This window comes from Eimeria maxima, genomic scaffold, assembly GCF_000499605.1.
Source record: "Eimeria maxima Weybridge genomic scaffold, Emw_scaff968, whole genome shotgun sequence".
In the NCBI taxonomy this organism is placed as follows: Eukaryota; Apicomplexa; class Conoidasida; order Eucoccidiorida; family Eimeriidae; genus Eimeria; species Eimeria maxima.
The window spans coordinates 1-12,500 of record NW_013566897.1 but is presented as its reverse complement, the minus strand read 5'-3'; the positions used below and the strand labels follow the sequence as shown (position 1 = coordinate 12,500).

The 12,500-nt window shown below is 48.6% G+C and overlaps 3 protein-coding genes across 3 annotated transcripts; 1 reads left to right on the top strand and 2 right to left on the bottom strand.

Moving 5' to 3' along the window:
• Positions 1–1,538: 1,538 nt before the first annotated feature.
• EMWEY_00046580 (hypothetical protein, conserved) lies at positions 1,539–3,014 on the bottom strand (the record flags this gene model as incomplete). Its single annotated transcript, XM_013483128.1, has 1 exon — positions 1,539–3,014. The coding sequence occupies one exon, from the start codon at positions 3,012–3,014 to the stop codon at positions 1,539–1,541; it is 1,476 nt and encodes a 491-aa protein (XP_013338582.1).
• Positions 3,015–5,077: 2,063 nt separating this feature from the next.
• Positions 5,078–6,183, bottom strand: EMWEY_00046570 (hypothetical protein, conserved; the record flags this gene model as incomplete). Its single annotated transcript, XM_013483127.1, has 5 exons — positions 5,078–5,196; positions 5,272–5,380; positions 5,639–5,706; positions 5,911–6,008; positions 6,140–6,183. The coding sequence occupies 5 exons, from the start codon at positions 6,181–6,183 to the stop codon at positions 5,078–5,080; spliced, it is 438 nt and encodes a 145-aa protein (XP_013338581.1).
• A 3,744-nt stretch (positions 6,184–9,927) lies between these two features.
• On the top strand, positions 9,928–10,938 carry EMWEY_00046560 (coatomer gamma 2-subunit protein, putative; the record flags this gene model as incomplete). Its single annotated transcript, XM_013483126.1, has 1 exon — positions 9,928–10,938. The coding sequence occupies one exon, from the start codon at positions 9,928–9,930 to the stop codon at positions 10,936–10,938; it is 1,011 nt and encodes a 336-aa protein (XP_013338580.1).
• Positions 10,939–12,500: the final 1,562 nt, after the last annotated feature.

The following is a 12,500-nucleotide window of genomic DNA, read 5'->3' as shown; positions in this document are numbered from 1 at the left end:
GTGGCTAAATAAATTTCAATAGGTCCTAAACCCTAAACCCTCATAAACCCTAAACCCTCATAAACCCTAAACCCTCAAAAAGGGGGAAAAAACGAAGAAAAACGAAGAAAAAACAAAGAAAAAATACTTTTTAATTATGTAGGTATTAATGATTATTTATATTTATAAAGAAAGGGTTTATTAAGGATAAAGAGAATAGGGATTATTTATGGTGGCTAAACCCTAAACCCTAAACCCTCGTAAACCCTAAACCCTCAAAAAATGGCGAAAAAGGGGAATATTGAGACACTTATAAACTAAATTAGTGTTTAATAATAATTTATGTATCTACGTAAACCCTAAACCCTCGTAAACACTAATAATAATATAAATATATACAGCCATCGTAAACCCTAATTAATAACTCCCCTCTTACTAAACCCTCCTAATTTATTTTAGGGTTTATAAAACCCTCCAAAGGATTTTAATTTCTTTATTAAATGTTTTAATGCTAAACCCTAGGGTAAACCCTAAACCCTAAACCCTAGGCAAAACCCTAATTTGTGTTTCCGTGTTATTCTATATAAGCAAATCACCTAAACCCTTCTACCCCTCATAAGGGCAAACGGCTAGCTAGCTAGCTAGCTAGCTAGCTAGCTGGCTAGCTAGCTGGCTAGATATACGGTTAGCTAGCTAGCTAGCTAGCTAGCTAGCTAGCTAGCTAGCTAGCTAGCTAGCTAGCTAAGAGACTAAGACCTCCTATATGTGGGGCGAATGGACTCTCCTCTCAGCGTTTTGTTTGTCTTTGTTTATTCCCCTCTACTGTCTCCTCTTCCCTAACATCATATAGCAGCAGCAGCAGCAGCAGCAGCAATAGCAACAACAGCAGCAACAGCAGCAATAGTAGCAGCAGTAGCAACAACAGCAGCAATTGCAGCAGCAGCAGCAATAGCAGCAGCAGCAGCAGCAGCAGCAACAGCACGTTAGTATGTCGGCCGATTGTACGAATTAGCAATTGTAGTTATACACAGTCAGCGGAGCCGCAGCAGCAGCAGCAGCAGCAGCAGCTGCTACTGCTGCTGCTTCTGCTGCTGCTGCTGCGGCGGCAGTAGGCGTTGCTGCTGTACCGGATAAGTTGGCACAAGCTCTCAGCTACAGCATATTCTGCTGCTGCTGCTGCTGCTGCTGCCAGTTGCCGCTGCTGCTGCGTGCTGCTGCTGCCTCTGTTGCCGCTGCTGCTATGTAAGGCACAATTGTGCATGCATGCATACAACTCGCACCATTTCTGAACCGGATTTGCTGCAGCAGCAGCAGCAGCAGCAGCAGTAACACTACCAGCAGCAGCAGCAGCATTAGCAGCAATTGTTGCTGTTATTATATAGATAATTAGTATAATGTAGTTTATGGTGTATAGACACCGGAGGATTATAAGAAAGGCAACTTTATAATAAAAAACTACACAATGACCAGCAGCAACTGCAGCAGCAGCAGCAGCAGCAGGAGCAACTGCAGCAGCAACTGCAGGAGCAGGAACAGCAAGAGGAGGAGGAGGAGGATTATTAATAATGTGCATATTGTTGCAGTTTATGGTGTATAGACAGCGCATGCTCATAAGAAAGACCACAAAGTTCATCATTAATAATATTTTGCGGTGTATCCTCAAGTAGCTGCGGCAGCAGAGGGAGGTGCGCATACACCTCAGCAGCAGCATTAGCAGCAGCAGCAGCAGCAGCAAGCTGATGCAATGCATCTATCCATCCTTCCTGCTTCTCCCAATTAGGAGGCAGCAACTCCCTCTCTTTTGCTGTTAACTCTAGCAGCAGCTGCTGCCGCTGCTGCTGCGCAGGTATCTGCTGCAGCAGCAAACCCTCAGATATTGCATAAAAATAATGTATATCATTCTGCTGCTGCTGCTGCTGCTGCTGTTGTTGTTGTTGTTGTTGTTGTTGTTGTCCTCCTGCTGCTGCTGCTGTTGCTGTAGCTGTTGCTGCTCCTCCTCCTCCTCCTGATTTCTTAGAACCAGAAACAGCAGCAGCAGCAGCAGCAGCAGCAGGAACAAGATCTCTGCATGGACATCCTTCAGCAAATTTTTTGCCGAAGCCATGATCTACATGTGCAATATCTGCTGCTGCTGCTGCTGCTGCTGTATCAACTGCAGCAGCAGCAGCAGATGCAGCAGCAGCAGCAGATGGTTCCTGCTGCAGCAACTCACAATGTAAATTAAATCCTATTAGCTGCTCAGCAGCAATTAAGAATGCTGCTTGTCTTGGCCATTCAAATATATCGCTGCAGGAAGCAAACAGCAACTTTTTTTGCTGCTGCTGCTGCTGCTGCTGCTGTACAGGCAGCAAACCATAATGATCATCCTTCTCATCCTCTTCCTCCTGCTGCTGCTGCTTACGTTTGTCCTTAGATGATTTACCTTTCTTTTCTGCCTTTTCTTTCTCTTTTTTGCTTCTTCCTACCTTGCTGCTGCTGCTGTTGCTGCTGCTGCTGCTGCTGTTGCTGCTGCTGCTGCTGCTGCTGCAATGTTTGTTATTTTTCTCATATTTGTTATCTTTTTCTCGTTTTTTCTTGCTGTTACTGCTGCTGCTGCTGCTGCTGCTACTGCTATTGTTGCTGCTTGTTGCTTGTGTATTATCTTGTGCAGCAAATGCTTCTGCTGCAGCAACACGTAAGAATACATCTAGCAGCAATCTTGTGCTGCTGCTGCTTAGATTAGGACATACCCATAAGGCTTGTATCTGTCTTTCCTCATTTGCTAATATTTCTATTAATGCACCACATACTACTAATCTTTTTAATTGGCCTCCTTCCTCCTGCTGCTGCTGCTGCTGCTGATGCTGCTGATGCTGCTGATGCTGCTGATGCTGTTGCTGCTCCTGGGGGTTATGAGGATGGTGGCGGTGGTGGTGTTTCTTTTGCTGCTGTTGTTCATCATCTTCGTCATCATTGTCATGGTCATGGTGATCATTCTGCTGCTCCTGCTGTTGCTGCTGCTGCTGCTGCACCTGATGATGCACCCGAAGAACCATCGTCACTAACACTGCTGCTGCTGCTGCTGTTGTTGTTGTTCCCATCCTCTCCCTTTGCCTCCTGCTTCTGCTGCTGCTTCTGTGCATGCTCTTCTTCTGCTTTTGCTGCTGCTGCAGCAGCAGCTTCTGCTGCTGCCTGCAGCACATCAGGAGGAGGAGAATAAGTAGGATGAGGGGAAGGCAGCAACTGCAGCGGGAGTTTATTGTTCCTGCTGCTCTGCGGTGTATTGACAGCTGTTAAGCAAAAGGAGATGTTGTCTTGCATGCGACGAGGAAGATATTCACGTAAATTACGTAGCTGCTGCTGCTGCAGTATATCTGCTGCACCCTTCTCCTGCTGCTGCTGCTGCTGCTGCTGCTGTTGAGAAGAAGAAGTGCTCTTGCTGCTGCTGCTGCTGCGGTCGGGTGTACAGGCAGCAGACACAGGAATTAACTTTAATGTTAAACGTTGAGCAGCAAATATTGCTGCTGCTGCTTCCCGCAGCAGCAGCAGCTGACTGGGGCCCCATGCAGGGAGAAAGGGGCTTGCTGCTGCTGCTGCTGCTGCTGCTGCAGCTGCTGCTTCACTTATTGCTGCAGATGCAGCAGACTCGGGAGAATCTGTTTCCCCGCTGCATGTGCTGCTGCGGTTGTGGTCATCTGCTGCTACTGCTGCTGCTGCTGCTGTCTGCTGCTGCTGATGCTTCTTAGACTGCAGCAGCAATGGCTGCTCAGAGGCAGCAGCGTTGCTGCGCTTTGGAGGACGGCCCGGGAGGGTCATAACCGATGCTGCTGCTGCTGTTGCTGCTGCTGTTGCTGCTGCTGTTGCTGCTGTTGCTGCTGCTCTTAGAGCTGTTGTTGAGCTGCAGCAGCAGCAGCTGCTGTAGCCTCTAGACAGATCTTTCTTTGATCAGTCAAGAAGGAGACGCTGTGGAGGTTTAGGGTTTAGGGTTTAGGGTTTAGGGTTCTACGGTGGTCAGATGCTGCCGCAGTGCTGCTGCAGTGCTGCTGCAGTGATGTTCTTCTGCTGCCTTAGAGGAAGGAGCAGCAACAGCTGCTGCTGCTTCCTCTAACAGCAAATAATGTCAATGGTCTAGCTGCTGCTGCTGTTGCTGCTGCTACTGGGGGGCGTGTTGGCAGCTGACGGCCGGAAGACGACAGCAGCAGCAGCAGCAACTGCAGCAGCAGAAGAGGAAATAACAGCAGCAATGCTGGATAAGGACAATAAATATATACCGACAGTGTTAATTATATACCTCTTCCTTATTAATTAGCAGCAACAGCCGGAACAGCAGCAGCTGCTGCTCCTGTTGCTGCTACGGCGGCGGCGGCGACGGCGGCCGTGACCATGCTGCTGCTGGCCGATGACAGCAGCAGCAGCAGCAACAGCAGCAACAGCAGCAAACGTGTGTCTTCTGTTTCTTTATTATTAATTGCAATATTCGTATTTAGAAGATTACTGCAACAACTGCAGGAATTGCAGCAATAATGGCAGCAGCAGCAGCTGCTGCCGCTGCAGTAACAGTTGCGAGCACTCGTACGAGCAGCAGCAGCAGCAGCAGCAACAGCAGGAGTGTCTGTCTTTGTGTCTAGGGTTTAGGGTTTCGAGGGAAGTAGGAGATACAAATACTACAAACCAGTTGTAAACATCTGCTCGTATTAATTAGGGTTTAGGGTTTAGGGTTTATGGTTTACTAGGGTTTAGGGTTTGGGGCTTCACTCGCCCGCCCTATCGACCTTCTACTCCCCTTCTATACAAAATAAACCCTAAACCCTAAACCCTAAACCCTAAACCCTAATATTCTGCATCTAGTATCTTACGAAGAAAACAAAGTCAGTCAACTATAAATGCAACTCTGCTGCTGCTGCTGCTACTGCTGCTGCAGCTCCCGCTGCTGCTGTCTCCGCAGCAGCTGTCGCTGCTGCTGCTGCTGCTGCGCTTTAAGGAGGCTGCCTTTGCTGCAGCTACAAATGTAGAAGCTGCAGCAGCAAATGTGGCAGCAGCAGCAGCAACAACGGAAGCAGATGTAGCTGCAGCAGCAGCAGCAGCAGCAGATGAGCAAATGAAGACCCTCGGGCGCCAGCTAGACATCTCGCCAGCCTGCTGTTGCTGCTGCTGCTGCTGCTGCTGCTGTCGGACCAGCAGCAGCTGCTGCTGGTGTTGTTGCTGCTGTGGGCAGCTTCCCCCACTGCAGCACGTCCACTGTGGAAACCCCAAACCCTAAACCCTAAACCCTAGACGCTCTGTCCTAAGTGTTTGCAGGGTTTATATCCTCACTGCTGCTGCTGTTGCTGCTGTTGCTGCTGCTGCTGCTGCTAGGGGAAGAAGGAAGTATTCCTTCTTCTCTTGCTGCTCGGATCATCTCTGCCAACTCCTTTCGAGTCTTCTGCAGCACAAAAACCCTAGACCCTCAAAAACCCTAAACCCTCAAAAACCCTAAACCCTCAAAAACCCTAAACCCTAAACCCTCATAAACCCTAAACCCTAACTGCAACATGAGCGATAAAAGCAAAACCCTAAACTCATTCAAACCGTCGTCGGAGGCAAACCTATCTGTCAGCTCACACAAGAATGAGGGTTTAGGGTTTTGCTAGGGTTTAGGGTTTACAGTTTGCTAGTGTTTAGGGTTTAGGGTTTTGCTGACCTCCTTGAGCAGATAATGTCTGTAGTTGTGGTGTACAGCGTCTTGCCAAATATAAATTATGTTTGCCCCTTCAGACAAACCCTAAACCCTAAACCCTAAACCCTAAACCCTAAATCCTAATATACCCTCATAAACCCTAATAAACCCTCATAAACCCTACCCCTTAAAAAGTCTAACTAATGCCCCAACAAGCCACCCAACACCCCTCCCGTTTAATGTGCTGATTAGGGTTTAGGGTTTGCTAGGGTTTAGGGTTTAGGGTTTAGAGGTACCTTGAAAGACAGTAAAGCCAATCATTGCTGCAGCAACAACAGCATAAAGACGATCATATAATCTCTGTCTTCTTATATGGAAGGCATTATAGCTAAACCTGCACACAAACCCTAAACCCTAAACCCTAAACCCTAAACCCTTGTAAACCCTATACCCTTGTAAACCCTAAACCCTTGTAAACCCTAAACCCTAGAAAATTGATAAGGAGAGGACAGGGAAAGATGTTACCTGTTCCAGATAAACTGAAACGGTTTGTACCGCGGACCCGCCATAGCCAACAAACACTTTAGGGTTTAGGGTTTAGGGTTTAGGCGCGTGTTCTCTATGGAGATCGTCTAAACCCCGAACCCTAAACCCTAAATCCTAAACCCTAAACCCTCGTCGTCCTTCAACAGGCACCGAGAATGGGCGTAACGGAGACATGCGAGAAGGGCTACACACGTCAAATTTAGGGTTTAGGGTTTAGGGTTTGGTGGCTTGCAGCATGCGTTGCTGCCCGCTTGTGGTAGTGCCGCTGACGGCAGTGCTGCCGTCGTTGCTGCTGCTGCTGTTGCTGTTTATGCTGTTGCTGTTGCTGCTGTTCTTCCTGCTGCTGCTGTATAGTTGCTGTTGCTGCTGCTATGCTACTCTAACACCACCACCAGCAGCGGCGGCAGCAGCAGCAGCAGCAGCAGCGGCAGCAGCAGCTGCTGCAGCAGAAGGCCTTTAAAACAGATTATATATTAGTGCTGAGGGACAGCAGCAAAGGAAGCGATACACGCTGCTGTATATTATACGGCTGCTGCTGCTGCTGCAGCATGCGCAGCAGCAGCAGCAGGAACAGAGGCAACAGCAGCAGCAGCAGCAGCAAAAAGGCAACTTAACAACAAGGAAGCAACTTAATTCCTATTAAATACGAGGGTTTATTGCTTTAAGAGTTGTTGCTGCTGCTGCATGTATATTTCCTGCTGCTGTTAGTCTTGTTGCTCCTGTTGTTGCTGTTGCTGCTGCCGACCTACCTGCATGTGTAGCAGCAGCAGCAGCGGCAGCAGCAGCAGAACAGCAGCAGGCCGAGACACGGCTGCAACAGCAGCAGCAGCAGCAGAACGAGCTTATTCAGCTCTTTTAAATGTTTTGTTTTAGCTGTATATACACCATAATTCCCTATTATTTATTCTCGTTGCTGCGCTCGCCGCAGCTGTAGCAGCAACTGCAGCAGCAGCAGCAGCAGCAGGAGAGCGCTGCTGCTGCCACAGCAAGGGAGCAGCAGCATGCCTTTTCCCTAAAGACAACAAAGAAGAATTAAGTGATCATACACTTTACTTTAGGTGTATAGGCTGCAGCAGCAGCAGCAACCCACTGCAGCAGCAGCAGCAGCATCTACCTACTGCAGCAGCAGCAACCGACTGCAGCAGCAGCAGCAGGAGGTTAGGGTGCCTATAGCCTGTAGTTCTTCTTCTTTCTTTGTTGCTCTTATGCATGCATTAGCTGCTGCTTCACACGAAATAGGAGCAGCAGCAGCAGCAGCAGCAGGAAGAGCAGCAGTATCTGGAGGAACGCAGCACCTGCAAGACAACAGCAGCAGCAGCAGCAGGAGCAGCAGCAGCAGCAGGAGCAGCAGCAGCAGCAGGAGCAGCAGCAGCAGCAGGAGCAGCAGCAGCAGCAACTGTATCTATTGGTTACAGCGAAATTATTCCACCCACTAGCTGCTCATACCGAAAAGCAGCCCCTGCAGCAGCAGCAGCAGCAACAGCAGCAGCAGCAACAACAACAACAACAGCAGCAGCAGCAGCAGGATGTTGAATGCGTCATCCTTACGATCTAAGCTGCAGCGTACGCTGCAGTTAGAGTTTGGTTCCTTTGGTGTAGGTTTATCCTCTGTATCTGCTGCAGCAGCAGCAGCAGCAGCAGCAGCAACAGCAGGAGGCGGTGGTGGAGGTATATCTGCAGCAGCAACAACAGCAGATTTAGGCAGCAGCTTGCTGCGGGTAGATAAAGGGACAGTACTGCAGCAGACAAGATGTTTTGCTGCTACTCCCCCTGATGCTGCTTGCTGCTGCAGGGTAGCAGCAAGTTTGCTGTTCCTGCTGCAGCAGGGGACACAATTAACAGCAGCAGAGACAAGTGCTGTATTCTTTAATCTAACTAGATTGCTGCATGCAAAACATTTGCTGCTGCAGCAGCTAATCCATTTGCTGCTGCGGCAGCTGCCTGTTGCTGCTACAGAGGCATTTGTTCTTACTTCTTCTCTTACTAAGACTATTACTAGCAGCAGCAGCAGCAGCAGCAGAAGCAGCGCGCTGCGCTGTGTTGCTGCTGTTGCTGATGCTGCTGTTGCTGCACAGACAGAGCGTTATGTTCGTGCTGCAATAGCAGGTGGTGGTGCAGCAGCAGCAGGAGGAGGAAGTACAGCAGCAGCATCATTATCAGCAACAGGAGGACCTGCTGCTGCTTCTGCTTCTGCTGCTGCTGTTGCTTCTGCTGCTATATTCTGTGGCTTCTCCTTCCTCCAGCTGTCTCCTGACCTCGTAAGGAGATGGACAGAGGAGCTGAATGCATGCGCAGCAGCAGGCCTCCCCTTCCCTGCTGTGCATGCGTTGCTGCTGCTGCTGCTGCTGAAGCAAGGAGACACAAAAGGACAGCTAAAAGCAGTTGCTGCTGCACTGCAGCAGCAGCAGCAAGCACCCCACACTCGTTCTCCTATTGCAGATCTCGTGCTGCTGCGCCTTAGCTATTTCCTGCTGCAGCAGGAAGCAGACAGCAAGACACACGAGCTGCTGCTGCTGCATGCAGAGAGCTGCCTGAGCAGCAGCAGCGAGATGGTAGCCTTAGAGGCAGCAAGAACTCTTTGTTTTCTTGCTGCTATGGCACAGGAGCCACTGCAGCAGCAGCAGCAGCAGCAGCAGCACCGACAGCAGCAGCAGCAGCAGACTTTATTACTGCAGCAACTGGAACGTGTGCATCCCCAACTGCAGCAGCAATTACAGCAGCAACAGCAGCAAGAACAATTACATCAGCAGCAACTGCAGCAACAGCAGCAAAAAGGATGGATAGGTTATAATAAATTATTAAATTATAATATTGCTGCTGCTGTGTCTGTCTTATCTCGTTGCTGCAGCAGCAGCAGATCTGTGCTGCAGTTTGCTGCAGCACGTACATTGGGGTGTATATCCAGGTATAGTAGTTGTCTGCTGTATCTATCTCCTATAGGAGAGACACTAGAGAATATATTAAGCAGCAGCAGCAGCAATAAGACAGCAGCAGCAGCAGCAGCAGCAATACTGTTACGTACAGCAGCAGATAATAATATAGATAGATTAATAAAAAGTGTCTCCTTCTTATTACTAGATGATACAACAGAGGAGACAGTACGTGTCTCCCTTTTGTCTGCTGCTGTCTCCTTATGTCTCCTTATTTACCCTAATAAATATAAATTAATAATAGATATATTATCTTCTTGTCTTCGTGATGAATCTTCTCTATTAATTAAGGCTGCTGCTGTTGAGGGTCTGCTGCTGCTGCTGCAGCAGCAACCAGCAGCAAGAGATACATGTCTCTCCTTCTTATGCGAACTTATAGAGGACTGTGAGTATCCTTCCTTATGTTGTCGTGTCTTGTGTCTCCTTGGTGACGAGGCAGCAACATGGGCAGGAGATGCTGCTGCTGCTGCTGCTGCAGCTGCTGCTGCTAAATCTGCTGCTACTGTTGCTGCTCAAGAAGGGAAACCAACTGCATCTGCTGCTGCTGCTGCTGCAGCAACAGCAGCAGCTAAAGCAGCAGCAGCAGCAGAAACTAGTGGCAAATATCTTAGACATATATTCAATCGTGTTAGCTTAGAGACATCTAATGGTAGAGCAGCAGCTATTGATGCTATAGCTAAGGTTGGATCCTGCTGCAGCAGCAGCAGCAGCAGCAACAGCAGCAGCGGCAGTGGTGGTGGTGGCAGCAATAGCAGCAGCAATAAGGATGTATTGCTGCTTCTTGCTGCTGCTGCTGCTTCCGATCCTGATGAAGAAGTACGCGATAGAGCCTATGCTATGCATCAGGCTCTGCAGCAGCAGCAGCAGCAGCAGCAAAAGAAGCAAAAGCAGGAGGAGGGTGATCATGACGAAGATGAGATAGATTGCTGCAGCAGCAGCAGCACAGCAGCAGAAGGGCCTCTTGATGCTATGCTGCAGCAGGAGCCTCCTATCTCTCTTAACTATTTATGTGATTTGCTGCAGCAGCAACTGCAGCAGGAGGAGACAGCAGACACATTAGTTGAATTAGATGCTGTACCTACAGAGGCACAATACCAGCAAGAGCAGCAGCAGCAGCAGCAAAAGATGCAGCAGCAGCTACAGCAGCAGCAGCAGGTGTTGCTTCCTCAGACATTCACACCTGCTGCTACTGCAGCAGGAGGACGTGGTGCAGCAGTTGCTGCAGCAGCAGCAGCAGCAACAGCAGCAGCAGAGAAAGAAACCCGCTTATTAGAAATAGTACATCTGCTTGCAAGCAGCGAAGCAGCAACAGCAGCAGCAGGAGAAGTTGCAGCAGCTGCTGCAGCAGCAGCAGCAGCAAAAAGTTTGCTGCTGCATGTCTCCTCTGGCCCACAACTTCTTACAGAGGAGGAAGCAGAATATGGCGCTGAGGCCACATTGCATGTATTTGCTGCTGCTGCTGCAGCAGCAGCAGCAGGTGCTGCTGCTGCAGTTCCTGTAGTTGTGCTGCTAGAGCTGCAGGTAACAAATACACTGCAGCAGCAAACTCTTGCTGCTGTTGCTCCCTCTCTCTTCTTAGAGGGGTCTCCTTGGCAGCTAGCTGCTTCCCTTACTATACCTCAGCTAGCAGCAGGGGACAGCAGCAGCAGCTACGGTTTGCTGCTGCCTGCTGCTCCTGCTGCAGCAGCTGCAGCAGCAGCAGCAGCAGCAGCAGTAAGAAAATGTATATCTATTCCTTGCGGCCTATCCTTCATGATTAAGGAAGAAGAAGATGACGAAGGAATTGATGATGAATATCCCCTCGAGCCTCTCTCTATTACACCTGCACAATTTATACGTAAACCCTAAACCCTAAACCCTAAACACTCATTTGAGCCTCTCTCTATTACACCTGCACAATTTATGCGTAAACCCTAAACACTAATTAACTCCTCTCTCTACACCTCCGCATGTTTGTATATTAGGGTTTGTATGAGGGTTTGTGACGGGATTATGAATAAATCTATTTTTTGAGGGTTTAGGGTTTATGAAGGTTTATGAGGGTTTATGAGGGTTTATGAGGGTTTATGAGGGTTTAGGGTTTAGGGTTTTGTGGTGTACTTTTGGTGTATATGCAGGTCCATTAAATTTAACAAGTAATGAGTTTATAAGTAGATGGGAGCAGCAGGAGGAGGAGGAGACAATAACTAAATTATCTCTTCCTTTTGCTGCTGCTGCTGCTGCTGTTTCTTATTTATTAAATATATTACATTTATCTCCTTGTGGTGGTTCAGAGGTCTTAAACAGCAGCAGCAACAGCAGCAGCAACAGCAGCAGCAGCGGCAGCCATGAGCTGCTGCTTGCTGGTATATTTATAGAGGGACAAGAGGTACTTGCTCGTGCTTTTTGTCTCTTCCCTGGTGACAGTTGTCTCCTTAAATTCTCTTGCCGCTGCAGCAGCAAATCATTAAGGGAAGCTATCTGCAGTATACTTGAATAAGCAGAAGCAGCAGCAGCAGCAGCAGCAGCAGCAGCAGCAGCAGCAGCAGGACTCAGAAGGGGGGGGAGGAAGGGGAGGAAGAGGAATAGAAGTAGTAATAACAGCTGCAGAATTAGATACTGCTTCTTATATTCATCTGCTGCTGCTGCAGGAGAAAAGAAAAAATAAAAGCAGCAGCAGCAACAACAGCAGCAACAGCAGCAACAGCAGCTGCTGCTGCTGCAGCTTTGGAGTTTGAAGGGAGGGGTTTATATTATCATTTGTATCACACTATGTATTAATGCTGCTGCTGCTGCTGCAACAGCAGCAACAGCAGCAGCAGCAGCAAGAACAGCAGGAACAGCTGCAGCAACAGCTGCAGCAGGAACTGCAGCAAAAACAGCACACCAGACGCAGCAACAGCTGCGGCAATAGTTGCAGCAATGGCTGAACACAAACTGCAGCAATAGCTGTAGCAACTGCTGCAGCAATAGCTGCAGCAACAGCAGCAGCAGCTAGACTAGCAGCAGCAGCAGCACTTGTTTGTTCTTAGAGCAGCAAGTGACTCTTGCATAAGCAAGTAGCAGCGTGCAACCCACGTTGCTGCTGCTGCTGCTGCTGTTGCCGCTGTTGCTGCTGCAGTTGCTACAGCAGCAGCAGCAGCAGCAGCTTTTGCTGCTTCTGACTTATAGCGAGCTGCGGCTCTTTATTATGATAGCAATAATGATGATGCTGCAGTAGCAGCAGCAACAGCAGCAACAGCAGCAACAGCAGCAACAGCAGCAGCGGCAGTAGTAGGGAACTGGAAGGAGATACAGCAATATTAGTGCATAATAAATATAAATAAATGAATAAAGGGAGACAAAAATAAGAAAATAAATAAATAAGTTTGTCTCCTTATTATTTATTTGTCTCCCTTATTACTTATTTATTTAATTTATATATATATATA